General features: G+C 49.9%; 1 protein-coding gene across 2 annotated transcripts in view; it reads left to right on the top strand.

Annotated features, from left to right (window-relative positions):
• The window catches only part of CBFA2T2 (CBFA2/RUNX1 partner transcriptional co-repressor 2), a gene marked incomplete at both ends in the record, with an annotated part of 50,088 nt that overhangs the window by 4,082 nt on the left and 23,813 nt on the right, over nt 1-22,193 (top strand). Inside the window, one exon of one of the 2 annotated variants that reach the window (XM_079543583.1) lies at nt 4,377-4,551. The exons of the other annotated variant lie outside the window; for it this stretch is intronic. Within the exon in view, the coding sequence (XP_079399709.1) occupies nt 4,425-4,551 (127 nt within the window). Of the gene's footprint in view, nt 1-4,376; nt 4,552-22,193 lie in introns of those variants that run through there. 2 annotated transcript variants of the gene reach the window in all.

Below are 22,193 nucleotides of genomic sequence, written 5' to 3'. Positions count from 1 at the left end.
CAGTCATTGGTTGTAGCCAGCATGGATTCACAATGGGAAAGATCTTTTTAATGAACTTTTTATAAGGTTTATAATCTTTTTATCACAAGGGAAAAGAAGACAAGGCATAATCTTGTGGGATTTCAGCAAAGCTTTCAATGCTGTTTCTCCCAATATTCTTCTGGACAAACTGCCCAGCATACAGCAAGACAAAATCAGAATGCATTGGCTGAAGGATTGGCTGGCAGATCAGGGTCAAAGGGTTCTAGTTAATGGGATTGCATCAGACCGGCAACCAGTCACTAGTGGGGTTCTGCAGGGCTCCATTTCCAAAGCAGTTCTCTTCTATATTTTCTTCAATTATGTTCATAAAGTTCTTGAGGGTACGTTAAATTTGTGGATGATGCTAAACTGGGAAGAGCTTTGATTCTCTTGGTGATAGAAAGGCCTTGCATAGATATCTTGACAATCAGAGGGCAGTCCCCAACTGAAGTTTAAGAAGAGTGCACACAGTATTTGTCTCTGAATGATGGAGCTGAACTGCTTTGCTTTCAAAGCCAGCAGAACTGAACTCCAGGGACCATGGAACAGGCTGCTTTGCTTTCAAAGCCAGCAGAACTGAACTCCAGGGACCATGGAACAGGCTGCTCAGGGCAGTGGGCACAGCCCCAGACTGTTGCAGCTCACTCAAGGTTGGATTTTGGGTGGTCCTGTGTGGATCCAGGCGTTGGACTCCGTGATCCTTGTGGGGTCCCTGCCAACTCAGGATGTTCTGTTGTTCTGCAGAGATAGATGCTAGCTTTAATGTGGAAAACACCCTGAGCTACATTCTCTCTAGGAAGAAGGAATTACCCAGTGATGAAAACTGTAGGAGGTGGGTGAATGCTTTATCACACTGCTCGGTGCAGTGTGTGGGGGTGTTCTGAGTGAGATTGTTATGCCCCTAAGGCAGCTAGAAATAGTGGTCTGTCAAAGCAAGCAGGCTGGAAACAGCCAGCAGTGAAGATGGCTGCTGCAGGAGGAAGGAGCTGCAGTGAGACGCTGCGTCGGCATCAGCACAGGTTTGCAGAAACCTCATACCTGATTCATCCACTCGCTGTGAGGGAGGGATTTTCTCTTTGTCTTGGAATAAAGACCCCACAGGACTTGAGCAAGATCATTCTTCTTTAGCTTCAAAACCCACAAATCACCCTTGTATAGCTGTTTTCCTTTTCTCCGAGTTCCCTTTGCAGGAGAAGCAGGCACTTGTGAGCGTGATTGGTCTCTCCTTCCTTGGACACCACCTCTCTTTGGATGTGATGAATTGTTTGTTCAGATGCCTGAGCTTTTTCACAGACTGCAAGGGGAGGCCAGGCTAACTGGTTCCAACTGTGGTAACTCGGAGTTACATGAAACAAATCTTGCTCGTGGTGCAGCTAGATATTGTACATCCCTATTTCTGTTAGACTGATCACTGGGAGGAAAGTCAGGCCATTAAAATCCAACTTAAACAAAAACCCATAAGACTGAAGGAAGACAGTGATCTTGTGCTTGATGTGTGAAACCAGATCCTGCCTCAGCTATGGTGCTTTCTGCAGCCTTGGACAAGTGGTTTGAATGTTTTCCTGGATTGTAGCTGAAGTGTAAGTGCATCTTTTCAGTTTTGCAATATAAACCATGTCTGCTAGAAGCACTTTAAACCTGGATCCTTTCACCAGATCCAGGTAAGGAAGTGATTGCACAGGACCAAACACCAGCAAGTATGACAAGGCTGTAACCTCTGACAAGAGAGAGTGACCAACGCCTGGCATGCCACAGAGAGGGGATGCTTAGATGACTCCGCTGCAGCCAAAGCATTGTATGCCTGTGGCCCAGCTTGGATTGGTGAAGTGCTAAGGATAACACCAACGAGCCACACTGCTGACTTAGTATGATAAACACAAAAACGTGTTGTGTCATTAGCAGCTTTATAGATAGGGAACAGGTAATGATGTCCACTTGGTGCCAGGAATTGAGCAGGCTGATTGCTAGCACAAGGCATCACTGGTTCTTGTCACTGGGCTTAGCATCTGCCTGAGAAATGCTGCTGGGTTTTATCACTGGTCTCTAGGAAGTGAATAATTAAGATAGAGTTGTAATTTGTTTAAGTGCAAATTATGTTCATTGCCTTTGTTATCAGCCCAGTGATTTCTACTGTATTATGAGTACAGTTGCTGGGTCTGTTGGGAAGATTCTTAATGTCTTTGAGTATCCATTACAGAGAAATACTTCGTAGTTGTTCTGAAACTAAATGGAACAGAAAGAAAGGAGAAATGTGGGTCTGCTTTGAAACTTCGGGATGTTCCATATTAGTTTAAGGCACATGCTGACTTTCTGATATGCAGAAATTAAAAACAGTCTGTGAGGAGCTTGGTCTCAGTTTCTATATGCTGTAAACTAACTGGCTTAAGGTGTTAGTCCTTCCTTGCAGTAGTGCTGGGGAGAGTGAAAGGAACTCTCTTTCTAAAGCCGTAAAGGAAAGAGTTTTTTTCTGACTTGTAAATGAGGATAAAAAAGAGCACGTACTTCAGGTAGAGCTTGTGTTTTTGACTCTGACTAAAGCAGGACTGCAGTGGGGTATGTGAGCCGAGTACAGTTTCCATCAGCCTGAGCTGCCAAGGCTTCACAGCTGCCTCGAGACCAACAGATATCCTCTGGGTAAGAAGTCCCAGAGGCAGTGCTTCCCCCAGATGCATGATTTGCCCAGAACCCTTCCAGGCTGAAAGCCATCTTCCTGAGGCCACTTGTCCAGCCAGCGCCACTTCTGTCACTGCTGCCCTCTCACCCATCTGTGGCACCCAGTGTGTGGGTTTGATTCAGCTGTGATGGTGTCACTGGATGTGATTTTTACTGTGTCTTTTAATGTTAATCAAGCCTGGATTTCAGGCTCAGTAACATTGCTTTTGCTCCATTTCATTCTTTTCTAGCAAGTGAAGGACTAATTTCTACTGTCTGGTGACTGGATTCAATCCTGCACATACGTTTTCTTGAAAGAAAGTCTCTGTGGTCTTGTTGGAATGTAAAGGGTCGCACTGTTCAAGCAAGGATTTTCTCCAATGTAGAGAACTGGTGGAATTTAAGAGAATATTTGGTGATGGCTCTCAACCTTGAGTTTCAAGGATATTTTCAGAAGATAAATGGCGTGTTGCTGTCTCACCTTTGGGTCCATAGATGACACTTGAAAGCTTTACAAAATATTGCAGAATTCTCTCCTTACCAGGTATGGTTTTGAATGGAAAAGGTAGCAGTAGCTTTTTTTTTTTCCTGTGGATGTCATAAAATAATAACTTGACTACTTAGCATTGTTTCTGCAAGCATTCACTGACTTTCTCAAAGCAGATGTAACATATGCTGGTTTGCTAGCATCAATAGCAGCTTCTCCCTGAGCTAAACATCCGCTTTTCTGTATCCGTGTGGTCTCATGGGAGTTGGGCAGCCACTTCCTAACAGTACACTTAGTCACTGTAGCAGCAAGTTCCTCTAACCGTTACCACCGGGAGCAATCCCACCTGGCTTCTCTGTGTGCTTTGTCTTGCCATTTCTGGCATACAGGAGGTGTAGATCTTAAGTTCCCCCCAAATCCAGAAGTAGCAGAGTGTAGGGGCTTGCTCCTGCTCAGCAGATCCGTGACTCCACAGCCTTGTGCCTTCTGCATCTCTGTCCTGCTCCTCAGGAAGCATGGCGGGGAGAGCCTGGTCATCTTGCAGTCAGCATTCCTGCTGCTGACAGTAGCGATGGGAGTTGTTTTTTTCACACCTTGAGATGTGCGTGGTACTTATCAGGGTGCTTGTCTCCCTCCACAGCCTCTGCTGTAAGCATCCCACCCAAAAGTTTGGCTGCCTCTGTGCTGCGGATCTGTGGCCTGGCTCTGATATGGCGCAGCTGTGAAACCTTGACTCAGACTGCTGAGAGAGAAAATCTGAGATAAGAAGGGTTGAAACTACATCCTGAGGTCCCTGAATCACTCAAGACTCAAGAAGGAAAAGAAGTAAAATGGGGAGGTAGCAAATCCCAAAGGGAAGAGAAGAGGGAGGCTGTGTGCTGCTGTATGTAGGGCAGTGCTCTGCCAGGGGCTGTGGGCTTGGCTGGAGCAGCGGTGGGCACTGGAGGGATTGGGCTGGTGGCAGACAGCAGCTGGGCCTGGGACCTTCCCTGTTGCCTGCCTGCCTGCCAGCAGTAACTCTTTGGATGCCTTATCAGGAGTGGTGAGCACACAAATGCTTCTCCTAATATCTCATTACATCCCAGTTATCTTCTGTGTGCGTTAGCCAACAAATATTTGCTTTATACTTCTAAGTTCTTGTGTATCCTGCCTGCGGAGTCTCTTTCCATCTGGCTGGAGTTGCACGAGCGAGCTGGGCTGGAAGTGCAGGGTGCATCTTCAGGGCCAACTCCTGCAGCATCTTACAGGCAGCGGCGTGGGGGAAATGCTCAACCTTCCTTTGCCTTCACACAAAGCAAGGAGGACAACAGCTGCTCCTTTGCACCCACCGTCAGGGCCAGCTTGGATCTCTGCAGCCTGTCCCCTCCTCGAGGCTTTTGCTTTGCAGTTGTGTGAGTATTGCAGGTGACAACGTTTTATGGCTGTGTTGTGGGAAGCAAATCTTTCAATGGCTTTTGCTTCAGCAGAAAATTATTCCAGCACTTTTTTCAAGGATGTGAACGCGCGCTGCGTGGCACTTCCAGGTGCAGATGAGGGTGGTTTGCCTGGTTTAGGTGTTAGCAGGTAATTGCATGCACGGGGGGAGGGGGGGGGAGTGGGGGGGGGGCACTGAAGTCAGGATGTTAAAACACAAAGTCATCAAATGGCTCCCATCTTCCTCCCCCTGCGGGCAAGCTCCTTTGCGTCAAAACAGCCTGCCTAACAGATCTGCAGTCAGAGCCCTCCCTTCTCCCTCAGTGGGTTTGGTGGGGGCCAAGAAGCCTCTGATTAATTGTGACTGTAGAGCACTGAACTTGGAGGGGAGATGAAAAACTCTAAAATGTTTGCCTCCCTGGCAGCATACATGTGGGTTGGTAATTGGGTTTATCTTGTGACATCATTAGGATCTCTGACATTTCCAGCTTAGAAACAATAACTCTCCTTATCCGTCGTCATGTTTTTCTAATTAAAGACAAAGCTTAGTAAATATTTTTTAAATGATTGAATTTCCCGAGTATGGAAAACACATGTTGGGAGTCGGGCACGCAGAGTGCAATGTGCCTTTTCCCATAGCATCCCTTTGAGCGTACGAGTGCAGATACAGATTTAGAGCTGTGGGTGACAGGTTTATCTGGGATGATTGGCAAGGATTTATAAACCAAGGGGGGATTTACTTAGCTCTCATTCCCTCCTCTCCCCCCTTGCCTTCCCCCAGTCCCGACCCCAGTCTCAGAAATAGGAAATTGGGATCACATTAAACCCTAATTGGTTTGGCTCCAGTAATAGTTCGGGGGCTGCCAAATAGTTAATTTATTGTGTGAGAGTTTGGCCATGTGTTGAGAGGCAAATTTGCTTTAAGCAAGGGATCTTTGTAAACTGTGCCTCCATTCATGTGCCAGGTCCTGTTTACAAGGCGGGGAGGCAGGGAGCGGTGCAGACGGCAGGAGGCTGCTTTCCATGACAATCAGGGCATGGCGAGGGGGGGGAACCGAGCAACTGTGCTCTGACATCTCCAACCCCCCCTGCTTCTCGTTCTTCCTTTCTCCCCTCCGACCCGCTCTCAGAAATAGCTACATAAAAGAGCTTAAAGTGGTTTTAGCTGGCCTGCACGATAGGCGTTTGGAAACGGCCAGCTAGATAAGATGCGGGAGGCTCTCTGGAGAATAAATGCGTCTGTGTTGGAGATAACAGCAGGCCTGGGCTGTCACCTCTGAGCGGGGCCAGGTGGGAAGTCCCCGGGGTGGTAAGATTGCTTTTCCTCTACCACACAAGGAGGGGCCAGGGGAAGCCCGGCATCGCTGGCTGCTTTCCTTCGGCCCCCAAAAGCCCTCTTTGTTCCAGCCCTGCTGGGCTGGTGGCTGTGTCGCCGCCCGGCTCTGCTGCTGCAAGCTGCTTCTGTTGGACCTGCAGCATCTCCTGTCCTTGGCTCCTAGCTGGCCTTCTGGAAGCCGGGCTCCAGCAGGAGAGCTTGAAGTACTGGCAGTCCTTCTTTAGGCTGACCCCTCTCACTTGAATGGGAGTAAATCAGATCAAAAGAGGATGCTGCAGCCTGAGCTGTGGACTCTCGCTCCTAGTGTGGCTCTAGTTTAGTAGCAGAATTGTAAGGGAATAAATTTGTGGCTGTAACGTTTCCCTTCGTTTCTTGCTGAGTTAAATAAAAAACTTCATGGCAGAGAGCTTCCAGCTCTGAGGCAACAAACTCGTTACTGCGGTGCTCAGCAGTGCCCTTTCTGTGTAAGCTGCTATTTCCATTGTGCACTCGATACCTGAGGCTCAATATTGTGACCCTTTAATTTTCAGCTGCTAAAATGTGCCGTGCAAGTTGGCTAAAAGGGAAGAGCTCAAAGGGGAATTTGAAATAGTTATGCTGTGGAAGCAGTGTGTTTCTTTGGATATTTCTTAAGTGCTGAGTGTTTAGGAGAAATTGATAGGTAGCAGCAGTGCACTCTTAGCAATACTTCTCCGTCTGTAACTCTTGCTTCCTGGGATGTAATAAAATCCATTAAGTTCTATTTATGTTCCAAGGCCCAATATAGTAATAGTTTTATTTAGATAATTGTGGCTGTTCTGCTGATAATCAGGAGACTGAAAACTTCCAGCCTTGCTGCAAAAGTCAGGCTGCCTATTTCAGGGGTGCGGTGCTGGCACAGCCAAATGTCTGCCAATTTCTCCAGGAGAGATAGCAGCTCACCAAAAGGAAATGGGATCAAACAGAGCCTCTTTGGGCTCCCCCACTGCCCACACTACCACCTGCTCCTCGGACACCAGCTGTCGTGTCGGCGCTGTGCTGGCTGTGCTGTGCTGCCCAGGTCTGGCACCGAGGTGCTAGCAGGGTAAGGCCTCTCTAAGCGCTTTATGGAGACAAATTGGACAGGTATTAAGCAAACAGCAGTTATTTGTTCTGGAGGATGTCTTTTCATCCCGAGGTCTCAAAGCAGGTTAAACATTTATCAGGGAGCCACTCCCCACTTTCTCATCTTCTGCTTAGTTTGAAATGCAGCCATTTCTCGGCCGAACTGCTGTAATTACTTTGAAGTACCATAGTACTTCCTCCACTTTTGGCAGGAAGTAAAGAGGAATACTGTACTCCACTGCAAGACAAAATAGAGATCAGCAACAGGGATTTTTCTCAAAGAGCAGATCTGTCTTCCCTGCCATTAAACCCAAGCTGGATGGGAGCCTGATGCCCATTTCACTTCTGTGATGTGAGCGTGGCGGTTCCAGCACACAGCCTATGTTTATGTGATGATTTAAAGCAGCAAATTCTAGCCAGAAATTCGTTCTAGTTCTTTGCTTTCCTTCTGCTGCTTGCTTCCCTGTTCACACTGAAGATGCCAGTGGATCACCTGCCCATGGTGAGTAACGATATGAGCCGTGCCTGGCGTTGGGCTGAGAAACTGGCATCTGCAGGAAGATTTTTCCAGAGATGTGATCCAGCTCTCAGGTCAGGAAGTGCTGAAAAACCCTGACGCCTAATTTGAGATTACTTGTGTCAGCTTAAGTACCCACTTCCTCTATGAGCAGGGACACCTGCTGGAGGATGTTTTGGTGCTTCTGCCATCGCTGGATGTTCACACAGACTGATTGTTAGAGACAAAGAGGAAAGGCAGCAACTCTGACAGTGGTGTCCAGAAAAAAAAAAAGAATGTGGCAGATTGGTGGCAACCGTGAAGGAGACTTGTTCAACAGATCTAGGAGAGCACTGCCGGGACCACTGCGAAGAGAAAGCAGCTCCGTGCTGTGGGGTAGGGGAGAGATCTCTCACTTCATGCCAAGCGTGGTGGCTGTTTAAAGGCCCTGTCACCTCCAGCTATGTTCAGAGAAGGGAAATACGCATGTCCATGCTTGCCTTCCTTTCCTCTGTTCTTCCTTTCTTCAGCCAGGCTAGTCCTTGCCTAAATGTGTGCTGAGAAAGGAGGAATTGGAGTGTGGAGACACTGGCAGTGGCTTGTCCTTCAGGTTGTAGGCCTGTGGTTGTAGGCTGCTGGGTAACGGGATCACAAATCAGCAGTGTGCAAAAAGGAATTCTTGGTGAACCATCTGCTTCCATTTACCACCGTTCATTTATCTCTCTGCTGCAGAAGTCTGACCTTAGATTACAGCTCTTCGGCCACGTGAGTCACCAGCTTTTAGAACACACTGATGGGTGCCTTATCCCCAGGGGGTGCTTTATTTCTGTGAAAGTGTGGCCAGCCCCCTGTATCCAGGTGTGCCTGACACCTAGAAGTTAATTTGATGGAGTCTCCTGAGGAAGACTCTTTGACTGAGGCAGATGCCCCTTTTCTGGAAAACTCGCATTGCTCTAGCATAGTCTGTAGGTTATTGGTGCTACTCCTGGCTCTGAACACATGCTGATTTCCCATGCAGCAGGGAATGGTTTGTGGTTCTCGCCGCATGACAGGACAATTTTTTCAAGTTTTCCTCCATGCCTTTCTGATCTTATTTGAGGATGAACGCAAGCCTGCAAAAATCTTCCCAGCTTCATGCTTGAAATGCTGTTTATGTTTTGGTCCTATCTGGGAACTCTCAGTACATTTGTGTTTCCAGCAGCTAAATCTGGCTGAAAGTGAGACAGGGTCCAATGGTGGACACAAATCCTGTCAGTTTAATCTCTTGGCTTTCCATGCTAGCCCTCTTGCTAACCCAGGGCTCATTCAAACGTTTTAAATGTTTATTTTACAGGGGTTTGTACAGTGCAGTGATCACAGCATTGAGCTCTGCTCTTTGGTTTGCGTTTGTGGATTCTGCATTGCCAAAAGGAGAAGTGGAGGCACTAAGGGAGCAGATAACAGTTGTGATACAGCTCAGTGCTGGAACTGAAAAGATGAGCAGAGAATGTTTACAGGCGCAGTGCCCTCTCTTTCACAGGTTCTCCTGGTATTGAAGGACCAGCCTGGATGCTGTACCAGGAGGGCAGCTGATGTGACAGAGGCAAAACATACATGCAGGGCAAAGCTGGGAGTCTTCTGTGAGCAGGAGAGGAGCAGAGTGGAGAGGGCTAGGTGTCTCAGCTCAGCCCGTAGAGGCAGCGGCCACAGCACCCTGCGCTGCCTTCCCTGCCCCTGCACAGAGCAGCACCTGCGTTGCCTTGTGCTGGTTGTGTGCTGGGGTGCTCTTTGAATCAAAGACGTTCACAGGCATGTCTCCTTCCTTTTTCATCTTGCTTGCACTTATCTTATTGAACAAATTTCTTCTTTTATTTTGTAGTACTGCTTTTTCAAAGGTGTTTCGAAAGAGGAAAAAGAAAACTACTTTATTCTAGAACATCTTTTTGTGTGTATGTGGGTACGTGAGTATCAGAACACGGGCGGTTTGTACAAGTTTCTTGATTTGCCTGATCTCAGTTTTATTTAAATGTTAAGTCTTTAGCCACTGCAGCTGCCATTTCATCAGATTTTATTTTCCATTCAGTAATTACAGCAGTTTCCCTTGAGCCCCATACCTCTAATTAAAAGAGTTAAGTTAGCGATAAAGTTATGAGAATAAAATTACTTCTGTTTTTATGGTAAAACATGCTAGCAAAAACAAGGCCTGTGGGCTTCGTCGCTGCTCCTGCATGCTGTGCGTGTCACATCCCTGCTTCTCCTCCACCCTTGCCAATGCTGTTGATGTTGCCTGGGCACCAGCTGCACCGGGCTGACAGCTGAGGCCGCAGAGCTGGGTGCAGGCAGCCTGGGCAGGGGGGCTTGCAGCACACTGCAAGGAGCTGAAGGCTGGGACAGGGCTGGTCCTGCAGAGAGCCCCAAAGATGTGTGGTGGCCAACTCTGTGCTGACCGTCCCTCCAGTGTGGGTTGGAGCCAGAGATCAGAGCGAGGGCAGTGCAAAGCGCAGCTCTGCTATGGATGGTGAGCTCCATGTGGCTGTGCTTCCCAGAGCAGCTGCTCTGTGGATGGAGATGCACCTATCTGCACCTGTTTTATAACGCTGAGGCAAAATATTCCAGGCATCCAAATAGTTTATATCCCGGCAAACATATCCTGGCAGCGGGAGTGTGAGTTTCCATCTCATTGAGCTGCTGGCAAAGCCCTGGTAATTCCAGTCACTGATACGGCGTGGGGATGATCCCCAGCACGGTGGTTGTGTCAGGTCACAGCGTTGCTGCTTTTCCTCAGCGCTGTGTGTGTGTTTACACTGAAGGGTGAAACAAAGTGCTGAAATGTCCCTTCTGTGCTGCTGGACCGAGGTACCACGAAGTCAGAGAACAAGTAAGTGTTTGAGGATTTTTGTACGGTGAGCATAAAGTGGCTTTCTGCACCTAGGTTGTAATAAATTGTTTTCAGATACTGTTTTTGTTGGTTTTTTTTTTTTAATGCAAATCCTGGCACTGGTTCTCAGTTTCACAGAGGCTGACTAATAGCAGGAGTGAGGATCGCCTTGTGCTGCAGCTCAGTCCCTGTCGCCTCAGCATGAAAGCAGCTGCAGGTTTCGCTCTGTCGCCAGGCCCATTTGTGGCACATAGAGGGGCCTTGCCCTGCGGGATGGGGCTGGATGGGTTGGCCACGAGCTCCTTCGAGCTGCGCACTGTGGCAGAGGCAGCACACAGATATGTGTAGGCATGGGAAACTTGCCTTCAGCATTGTTACGGATTTTATGGTGTCTTGCAATACAAGAAAGAGAAGCCTGCTCTGCCTGCCTTGTATTACGTTACACGGCTTAAGGCAGGCACATGCAACATTCATTTTAGAGGTCCATCATCCATTACCAGAGACAAAGGAATGTTTTGGTGGGGCTTTTATAAAATTTGTATGCTTTATCAAAGGTCCCATTGTTCCCTTCTTAAAGCAGGATTATCCCTCTGGGGTTACCCATTCTGCATGGGTCAAGCAAGCGGCAGCACTCCGTTTTCACAGCCAGCTTCTGGCCGTGGGGTTGTGCTGAGACACAGGTGAGGAGGAACAGCAACACGGACTGGCACCTGCAAAGGGTTTGCACTGATGTTGGCCCTGTTGGGCTTGGTCCAGGAAGACTTTGGAGAGCCTTGGAGGTGTGAATGGCAGCCCCAGCACTCCGTGCTGCTCCCAGGTCCTGTCCCTGTGCTGCTGAGTTGGGAAGTCTGGAGTTTTGTCCTTTTTCTGAGGGAGCAGTCAGGAGAACAGTTTAATTTGCTGAAGGATCTTTCTTATCTAAGTTGATCCCTGGGCTTTCTTGAACTAATCCCTGAATCTGTCAGCTTCGTCTGTGCAGAATTTAATTTTTGCTCAAGTTATCTCCATTCTTCCAAAATAGATTAAATCTGGTGGACCTTCTTCCTTGATAGACTAAATCAGATGGATTGTATTTTGGATTAAGTCAGATGGACTGTGATTCTGGATTAGGTTCAATTCCTCAAAAAATCAGGGCTAAGGACCAGGTAACTTCTTTCACCATGCTGTCACACCCAGACACTCGGAACCTGCTGGGCAATGGATTTGCTTGGTTTTGTAAGCATGCCACTCTACTCTCTGTGGTTGCATCTTGGAATCATAGACACATTAAGTTGGGAAATACCTCTCAGATCATCAAGTCCAACCCTAACCCTTCCACCATGCCCAGTGACCACAGTCCTCAGTGCCACATCTCCACATTTTGTAACACCTCCAGGGACAGTGACTGCACCACCTCCCTGGGCAGTTGTGCCACTGCATCACTGCTCTTTCTGAGAAGAAATTTTTCCTAATATCTGACCTTAACCTCCCCTGGCAGAACTTGAGGCCATTTCCTCTCGTCCTGTCACTGTTACCTGGGAGCAGAAGCCGACCCCCACCTCCTGGTCTTAACCCAGATGTGTTTATCATGGCACTGGGACTGGCAGAAGGGTGGGAGCTGGGTGCAGGTGGGCAGAGCAGCCATGAGGCATGATCCCAGCCAAGACCCGTGGCAGTGAGCTGCAGCAGGGCCATTCTGCTGCTCAGCTCTGTGTCCCACTGGCTGTGATAGGCAAGTAGTCTGCAGAAGCTGACTGTATGCTAATAACCTTGCTCAGTGCAAAAATCAGCACACAGGGTTTTAGGTGGCCTTGGTTCTGTAGGAGCAGCATATTGTGCCGAGCACTGACACAAGCCGGGTAGGAGCTGCTGTAACCCTGAACCCCTGCTGCAGCAGGACCAGGTGTTTGCCTTTAGCTGCAGCTGCTCCATCTGCAGGAACAGGTGGAGTTGCTGGGGATAGTCAGCAAAACACAGCTGGGAAAAGTTAAGAAAAGAGGAATGATGTGCTGCTTCACCTGGGCAGAACGGCCTGCAGGCAAAGTGCCTGCAATACACACTGTGTGGTGACAGCATGGGCTTGGGGTGGATTAATGAAACGAAGAGGAAGTAAGTGTGTGCCTGAACTGTTGGTTTTTCCTGGGTAGCACTGCAGCCAAATCAAATCAACTATTTCAAGAATGCGTGCTTTTGCACCTAACCTTGCTTCATAGCAGCATTGCTGGTGAGTGTCTCTTTTTCATCTCTTACTCCAAGGTTTTATTGCTGTTGTTTAAATTAGGAGGTGTATTGCAATGTATGTTGGTTTTTGGTTTGTTTTTTTTTTTTTTAACTTGTGGCGTACAAAATGAAGATTTTGATAGCTGTTCAAATTTCACATCGAGTGTCAGCCAGTTCTGGACTGAAGATAACTCTCAGTCTCTTCCCTGTGTGAATTAACAGACTGCAGCCCTGTGCTGTGCACCTCTGCCTCCTTTCATGTGGTTCTCGAAGTAACACTCAACTGTTCCTGTGAGGCTGTTGAAAACCCCTCTCTTTGAATTGTCTGATGTGTTTCTGTGCGTCTTGCTGGCTTGGTGGGGCAGGCATTGCGCAGCCAGCAGAGCTCTGCGGATGGAGGAACAGGCTTCGCTAACTGTGTGTACTGATCTCATCTCCATCCCTCTCATCTAGCTGGGAATCTTGTTACTGCTGCACCGTGGAAGTGTGGCTGTCTGGAGGAGGTGGGGTGGACACTACATTTTTGATGGGCAGCCCCACACAGGGCTTTGGGTGCACGTGTGCTACGCTTAGTGCTGCTCTTTGGCAAGCACACATTGAATCCTGCTTGTTTCCAAGGTGGATGAGTTGTGTGCTCTGCTAGCCTGTTCTGTTGCTTCTTTGGGAGAAGCTGGCTGTGTGTGTTGGTAACTGTTGAGTTACGGCCTGAGCCACTGATTGAGCACCTGGGGAAAGGACCCGGCTAGCCCTGGGAGCACAGGTGCAATTGAACTGTGGGACCAGAAGAGGTGAAGCCTGGCTGCACCTCTCTTAGACCTCATTGAAGGGCTGACTGCCACCAAGGAAGGATTTCTGGTTGGAGATCCTCCCTTGTGCAGGTTTCCCTGCGATTAGATGTTCAGAGGCAGGTGAGCATCTTTACTTTCTCTTTGCAACACCTTTCTATCGCACTAGTCCCTTTTGTCTTTATGCCTTCTGTATCGCTACTCTACCTCATTGGTCTTTCCGATTGTTGCACCGTGTTTTGCTGCAATGATCTGCACTCATTTTGTTGAACGAGTTTGTTTTATAAATCTGGTGAAGAATCTTCTGATTGAATCATTTTTCTGTTGGAAAGCAGCCATTTGTCAAGATTGAAACTTTCCCTGGGACCAATATGTGTGCAGGAAATCAGGATTTCCCCTAGGCGCTCTGTAGTATTTACTAAACTGTACAACATGGCCTAAATAAACATGCAGCGATGTGAATGTGGCTCTGGCATCCTGGTGGAATGCAGGCTGCCTGGGGTCTCCCTGCTTTGTGCCTTACTTCTGCGAGAGGATTGTGGTCTTTTAGTATCCGTAAGGGAGGACATAGCAGGGAGCAGGAGGAGAAGGCCTTGTGCTAGTACCTGAATATAGATTTCCACCCTCTTAAGATTCTTCAGAGTGTGAACCCATGATGCTAAAAGCTTTTTCCCAGGCATGGTTACAGTATCTCAGTGTGTATTTTCCACTGAGCTGCTGAATTACTGTTTTCCTTCTCCCTTGGCTATTCTGTAGCTGTATCTCTGGGGCTGGGTATTTCAGACAGGCAGAGCTCTATGCAGCACTGGGCTGGGGGCTCCCACGTGAGCTGAGTCTCACCGCTCACTCCGGATTACAGAGGACAGGAATGCTGGCTCTTTTTTTTTTTTTTTTTTTCTTGAAAACTTGTAAACATGAACTTCCTGCTGCCGTGAGCTGTGAGTCTGCAAGTAGGCTTTGCTGGTAACAAAAATGAAGGGAATAGAACTTCAGGTCCTCAATCACCCTTCCTGGACCTCCTAGGGCTGTGCACCAACCTCCTGCAGGCAGCAAAGGCAAATCAAGGATCCCGTGTGTGGCTTTGTGCCTCTGCAAATCGGTCTTGTTTTATTTTTCCTTCCTCCAGGCACCCAAATATGGATGCAATCCTAATAGAAGCCAGTTGGAGAGTCCCAAAACCTTAATGATTCTAGAATGGTGTTTCCTCACTTGTTTTCTTGTTTCATTTTTCCTACCACAGAGCTGATCTTTGGCAGGGAGTTAACCCTCCCACATCCAAAGGGGATGTTTTAGGGTGATGCACAAGCCAAATTAGCAGCTGTTCGGCTTTGCGTGTTACCACCGGTGTCACTTAGCCCTGCTTTTGTTCCTGCCTGCAAGGGGAGATCTGCTGGGTGCCATAAAGCACTTCAGCTGGTGGTTTTCACCTTCTGCACTTAACATCTTGCTCTTCTGCATTTTGTGCACCTCTCGGTGCCAAGGCAAATAGCAGTGCAGGCAGACATTGTCCCAGCCCCTCATGCATCTTGGTTTTTGGTTGGTGCATTGCTGGGCTGCTGCAGCTGGCAGCAGTGGTTGGGCACAGGTGTTGTGTGACACTGCTGGGCTGTCCATGGGGCATGTGGGTGCCAGGGAGATGGTGAAGGCAGGCTGTGGAGCAGGAATAAGGCCAAAAAGGAGATTGAAAGCATGGAGTGGGAAGGGGAAGAGGATCTGGAAAGGAAGGAGGAATGGCTACAGGGCACCAAAATGCGAATAGAAGGAATGAGAGCAAGGAGCATCCAGCAGGATAAAAGGTGAGGAGGAGGAGGGTCTGGATGCAGGCTGAGCTCTCTTAACGAGCCTCCCCGGGGCACAGCCATGATCCAACCTCTCTCCTCCTGCCTCCTCTGGCTGCAGCTCCCTGCCGAGGCCTGCACACCTTCCCATGGTCAGCACTCAGCAGCGGGCAGGAGGGGAGCACAGCACTGTCCTGCACGGATTGCTCCCAGCAGTGCCCACATCAGCCTGCCTGGAGCCAGCAGAGGAAGCTCAGGATGTCGGCCAGGCACGGAGTGCTGAGCTGGGGCTGGCTTTTGTGTTTCCCTCTCAATCCACCCTCATGGGCCGGCTGACAGCTGAAGAGGAGCTGACAAGTACAGGCGTTGGGAAGGAAAATGTTGAAGAGAAAAAAAAAAAATTAAAAATCGACAAAACCAGAAGGGAAGTTGCCGTTTAAACCATGTGGTTTGGGTTGTTTGGTGGGGGGGAAGGGAGGGAGCTCTGCTCAGCACTAACACTGCAAACCAGCAGAGCTCTGGCACCAGCTGGAGAGTCCGGCCTGAAGCCCTCAGTCAGGGGCTTTGCTGGAAAAAAGGAGCACAACAGAATGGAGGATTTTTTTTGTAAGCCTCGTGGGCAGCAGCATGGCATGGAGGTGCTGTGTTACAGGACGTGTGGTAGCACAAGGAGTGCGTGTGCCATGTGCAGCTGCCTGCTAAGTGCCTGCAGCTGTGCTGACCAGGGGCACAGGGGAGGGAAATGCGCGGTGAAGGAGGAAAGGTTGGTTCTGTGAAAGTGGTGTGAGGTGAAAGAAAAGGAGTTCCCAGGGTGAGAACATTGTCCCGGAAGGGGAAAACGGATGGTAGGAGGGCAGGAGGCGAGCCGCCGCTTAATGGCCCAACCATGGGGAAGGGCTTGGGGTCTGCCACAGTCTGTTTGGTTTTGATTGTAAATGCTGCCCTTCCTGGGATGAGAGCAAAAGCACACATTGTGTTGCTTTGAGGTGTGTTCCCGTGTGCTTGCTTGGCTTGCAGGCCCTCCTGCTGGTCCCCGCGTGGCTGCCCAGCAGCCACTGTCACCAAAGCTGCCCTTGGAGGGGTGGGTGTGTGCCTTGTGACAAACCTCAGCCATCCAACAGGGCTGCTGTTGATTTCATACCTTTTGACCTTGCTCTTTGGAAAATATTGTCAAGCTGCAGAGCTGTTGAACTGGACTTAATCCTCTGCAGGCTGGGTTTTACACTATTCAAATGGGCTTACTCATTTTTTCCATATTTCCACGTTTGGTTTTAATACCCACGACAACTGCGGACTGGGATTTCTAATCGTAGCATGGGTTTTTGGTGTAGGAACCAGTCTCCCCCATTATTTTGGATGGGACATCACCCCCTGAGCGTTTCCTTCGTGTATGTGGTCAGAGGAGCAAGGCTGCCTTTGCCGGAGTCTTTTTCCCTTCCTCCCCCTGCCATCAGTCAGCAGCCATAAGTGAGGCTGCAGGAACTTGGTGAGGTTGTGCCTAATTGGTGAACCTTTGCTTCCACTGGTGTTTCCTCAGTGTTTCATCATAGTTGTTCTGGGTGTAAATTCAGCTCATTCATTTAAAGCCAGCCTTCGGTGCATGCTTGGCCCCTCTCTGGGTAATGTTGAAATGATATAAATGCTGAATCCTATACGTGTATGAGGCAATATGATTAGCTTTACTTGACTAATTAAGCTTGTTAACATAATCTGCTGTGTGCTAACTTGATGGAGGTATTAAAAAGAAGATATTTGTTAAATGTGATACATCTGGTAGGGGTGCAGCCTCTGAGGGAGGCACAAAGGAGGCGATGAGACATCAGACTCTCTGCCAAACCCAGGTCTGGGGAGGAGGAGGTTCCCAATTGGTTTCCATCAGATTCCAGTTAGCATGAATTTACAGTTTCCATTTAGCTTGATAGACGGCTTTGGCCACCTTGGTGTGCTTGGATTTATTTTCTGTGCAATGGAAAGTGATCAGCCCAGAATTGCAGAGGTTTCCCGGGCTGCCATGAGTGCATGCTGAGCTTCTTTCCAAGGTAAGAGCATGGTGGGCAGAAAGTAAAGCATCAGTGGTTCTGAAATACAGTGGCACTGAAGGGAAATGAAGAAGTTCAGGTCCCCTGTGCTCTGTGGGAATGGGCTGTGACGGGCATGCAAATTCCACTGCAAACTGGAAAAATTCTTCAGATTTCCCCACTTTCCTCAGAAACCACACTGAGCAGCAGGTATCAATAGCTCCCACTGTTCAAATTTTGTTTGCATCGTTCTTTCCATGGAACATTGCCATGAGAAGAAAGCAGCAGCAGATAGACGTGGTGAGTTGGGGAAAGCAATTTCCATCCTGCTGCTGGCTGGCCTTGCTCTTTCCATTGTGCTGTCCATGGACATAGGGATCTGGGCTTTGGAAGGTTGATGTGATATGCTTTCAGAGGGCAGGCTGCCTATGGGTTACACAGGTGAGCTGCTCGAGGGCAGTACGTGCCGTGGCTCAGGGCTTCTCAACGGTTCTCATCTTCTCTTGCTCGCTTTGTGAGGAGTGCTGGCAGGAGGCTCAGCACAGTGTGGGCTCACTGTGGCACCCAGGTTCCCCCATCTCTAGTTAATGTGACTTGAGGGCTGGTGCAGGTGTGGCAGCAAGCAGCAATTCCTACCTGGACATCGTCATGCTCTTGTTTAGTCCAGTGTCTGCACCGAGGTCCTTGCATTAAAATAAGATTAAAGAAGGGCGTAGGGGGTGTCAGTTAACCTGCTTCAATTAGCCCCAGAACACTGCCTGCTTTCTAAGAGGGCTTTCTCTGATGGTGTTGCCCCAGAGACCCATCACTGCAGTTTGGCTGCAGCATCCGCATCCTCCTCCTCCCCTGTGCTCCTGCAGCAGTCTTGGAGTTCCTGGGTAGGATCTGTGCAGCAGGACAGGGCAGGAGCGGCGGTGCCTGATGCTCAGTGCCATCAACGTTGGGGCTGCTTCCCTCTGCCTGGAGCCAGTCCTGATGGGCAAAGCTGCTGTGTGACCTTGTACCTTGTGGAGCTGCAGAATGATGCTGCAAGGCACCAAACTGTTGGGTGTTGGGACCGTGGAGGTCAGTTTTATGAATCCTGGTGCTCGTGGACCTGCTTGCTTTTTGTCTTGCTTCGTTGTCTGTCTAACTCAGAGGTTAAACAGAGGTTTTTCCATCTTGGCATATGAAATACTGAGAGCTTTGGTATTTTGCACAACCTTCATTGCAAGTGTCAGAGCCCCGGCAAGCCAGAACGCTGAGCTGGAGTGCTTTGGTGATGTCCTGGGTTGTAGCTCTGCAGGGCCACCAAGCTGCAGGAGTCCAGGAGGATGGCAGCAGTATGGGGGTGCAAGTGGAAAGACCCTGACAAGAGGTGTTCTTGTGCTTGTGAGCGAGTGAATACCCACCACCCGAGCACCAACAGAGTGCAGGGTTCAACTTGTGTCATTTCTGGTTTTGGGAAATGACAATCCCTTGCACTGGGCAGTGGCAGCTCTTGTGCTGTCCTGGCAAGGTACATAGGAGTCTGGCTGGTGGAGGGAGAGCTAAGACTGCCTGCAAACACTTCATAAGGATTACATTACAACCTGAGCCTGCAAAACACAGCCTGCTGTGGTGAGTTCCTCCTGAGCACTTCACATCCACCTGTGTGCTCCAGTGCCCAGGCTGCAGAGCGGGATATTTCTGCAAGCAAAATTCCAACATCGCTTCTGCTCCTCGGGTGGGAAGTGGGCAGCTGTGCTGCTGTCAGTGTGCTGCTGCTGCTCGTGGGGAAGGGGCTGTGTGTGGGTGGCAGAGCCACCGGCGCTGCATTAGGGCACAGCATGGTCCTGCAGAGGGATGTCCAGCAGCTTTCCCTCACACGCCTGCAGCCCTCGTGGGCTTCACTCCACCTATAAAACATTTAGGATTTACATTTTGCTTTAACACTTCCTCTTCGATCCCAGCTAATATGTTACACATTTAATTGCTCTTCCTTTGAATTTTCCAGCCCTCATTTGGTACCCTCGCAACATCGGTCTCTTGTTATCTCACTGCTGCCCCTAATTGCTCCCACATGCCGCCTCGCAGACTCCATGGCGGGGTCTCGCAGGGGAGCGCACACGAGAGCTTGCTGCGCGCGGGGGAACGAACCATCAGGAAACCGATGGGCGACTTTATCCCCCAGCTCACCCCTATCTGAAAAAGGCGAAGGCTCCTCCCGGCCGTGATTTACAAGCGACTTGCTTCCCAGCTCGCGGGGCCCTGCCCGATGCCGGGGGCTCAGCGTTGCATACGGAGGAGTGGGTGTCCCTGCGCGGTGCCACAGACCCGCGCCACGTCCCGTGCGGGGCGGTGCTGGCAGCTGGCGAGGCGCCCGGCAGCGCGGCGCGGGCAGGAGCGGGCGCTGCGAGGTGGGAGCCGGGCGGCTCGGCGGGACCTCCCCATCTGGGAGCCATCTGTGTTTCCCTGGAACCGGACAGGCGGCTCCAGGCAGTGAGAAATCGCAGATGTGAGGGACCTGACACATGTCCAGCTAATGAAAGGAGAAGGAAGGCTGGGCTCAGCCTGCGCTCCCAGATTAAGAGCGGTGGAGGAAGAGCCTTTTTATTTATATTGCAACGAAACGAGGTGTATTCAACAGCAGCTGGATTGCGCTAACCTCGCCGCGTAGGGTAAGCCGGCTGCTTCGGAAGGAGCCGCGGGGGCTCATGGTGCTATGCTGGGGGGCTTGAGGTGCTGGGGAGCACCCCGAGCCCGTGTGCTGGCGGCGGGAGGGGGAGAAACTTGCATGGATGCAGGGATCCTGCAGCTGAAATAACATGGAGCCAGGGGAGAGCTGCGGGGGGGTTCGCTCTGTGTTGCCGTGGAGTGGTTTCAGTTTGATTTCTTTTTTTTTCCCCTTTTATTTTTCCTGAGCGGAGGGTTGGGATTGGTGCTTTCTGGGGAAATGCAGAGCCAGGGAGGTTTTTGTGTGCTTTAGCAAAATGCGTTTTTCTGCTGTGCCTCGTCTCGCTCTCATTTGTGCATGCAAATTTTGATGCTGGGGGAAATCTGCAGAGGCAGATTTGTTCCGTCAGCCCCCAGCCCTCCTCACTTCCCTGCGTTTTCGCCTTTCTCTGCATTGTGTCAGAATGCTCCTTTTTGTCTCCGCACTCCTCGCGCAGCAGCCGATGCTCCCAGCATGTAAATCTGTGGATCGATGTGGCACAGGAGCGCACCTCCCTGCCTTGATGCTTCCACTGCTGGGCTGCAGCTGCTGCATCTCAGCTCCTGCTTTACTCCATTGCAATTTGACATACCTCCTCTTCCAAACCTGCCCTTTCCCCTTGGTTTTGGGAAAGTTCAGCAGTTGCAGACGCTCCTGTGCAGCAGCCGGCTGGGAGCACCCCTCCAGGGCACGCTGCATTCCCACCCCAGTTTTTGCTTTCTCTTGGAGTTTGCAAAGGGCTGGGATACAGTTTTGTTGTTGGTTTTTTAAATACGATTCTGAGTCTGCTCGGTGTCCCCAGGAGAGCCAGCAGACAGCAGCTATGCGAGCTGGGCGCCTCACAGCACAGCAGCACAAAGGAGGAAATAGGAGCAGAAAAGCTCTGACAAGGCTATGCAGTGCCCAGGGGCAGCACCCTGTGCTCCAGGCCAGCAACCCTGCTTGCGTGGGGGTTTGCCCAGAACGTGGACACACTGCTGGCTGCAGGAGCAGCTGCTCCAGGGACTTAGGAGCAGGCGGAAGTTTTGCTAGCATCAGGGCGGTGCAATTGGCCATTGAGCAACCTAAAGCCTCAGGTTCTTGCTCAAGTCCCAGGGAAAACTTTTCCTTTGTGGGTTCTGTAGAAGGAAAAATGAAGGGAAGGATTTTGGGGTGTGTGAGGAGCTGAGCATGGTGGTTGGGATGGGGATGTCTTGGAGCTTGGTAGCTGGTTATAGTACGTGTGTGGCATCTCTGAGTGCAGATGTTTTCAGAGCTGTGCTCTAGACTCTGGTTTTCAGTTTTATATGGAAATGGTGTTCTGACTTTGGGACTACTGAGGCTTCATCAGAACAGTTGTAGATCCTCTGCCAGGTGCCCAGAGCTACCCCAACTCTAGCAGCCAGCAAACCCTGCAGCCCAGGGACCCTGGGTGGGAAGCCGGGTGAAGAGGACAAAGCAGAGTCAGGTTGGGCAAAGAATGACCACAAGGAGAGCGCAGTGAGCAGAGGGTCTGAAGGGTTGTGGGGGCAGGAGGCTTGCTAAAAGCAAGCAGAATAAATTTTTAATCTGAGAAGTATGTTACGCAGAGACTGCCCCAAGGAAAGAGCAGAAACTCCATCCAGGAGTGAAAAGGCCACAGTGGTGCTGTTGTGTGGGGTCCTGCACCCTGTGATCTCTGCAGGCTGCCCTGTCTGGGTGGGCAGGAGTTTATGAAGCTAGCAGAACCAAAGGTCCTTTGGGATGGAGCAGCTAGGGGCCTCTGCTTGTTTGGCTCTAATTTTTCAGGGTTTGGAGGAAAAAGAACCAAGATGTGCGTGTACAATATTTATAGGATATCTGGGTATCTGGATGGACTCATTTTGAGGACTTGTGCGTGTGTAAGAGGTTTAAGGCAGCATTGGCTGATGTCTTACATCTGAACTTGAGCTGGTCATAATCTGTTGCTGCTTGGGTTTGTTCCCCATAACAGAAGAGCTGACTTACCAGTACCATGATGTTGCAAGCTTCCCTTTATGGCCCTGAGTCCTCCTGTGTAGGGCTGCTGTTAGCAGCTCACTGTGAGATGGGCTCAGATGCAGCGTGGTCCCTGGGGTAGCAGTGCTGCAGCTTTCCAGGAGCCCTGAAACTTTTCTGCAGTGGAGCCTTAATTCAGGTGGCATCCTGGGAACAGCTGGAGATGGGAGCAGCACAGACCTTGGTTTGGGAGCAGGAGGTGCTGCTCTCATTGCTGTGGCGCAGGATGAAGGCTTGAGCTCAGTCCTGAGCCTGATGTGACTTTCTGTCACCAGACTGTGGCCTTCCCATTAGTTTGTGTGTCGGCCACAGACATGCACGAGGACAGTGGCAATTTCAGAGGTCTCAAAGCATTTTAAAGTATAATATCATGGCTTTGATTGGCTTTGTTCAGTGTAA

The sequence above is a fragment of the Tetrao urogallus genome, assembly GCF_951394365.1.
Source record: "Tetrao urogallus genome assembly, chromosome: 16".
Classification (NCBI taxonomy): domain Eukaryota; kingdom Metazoa; phylum Chordata; class Aves; order Galliformes; family Phasianidae; genus Tetrao; species Tetrao urogallus.
The sequence above is the reverse complement of the archived record's forward strand: the minus strand, read 5'-3'. Positions and strand labels throughout refer to the sequence as shown.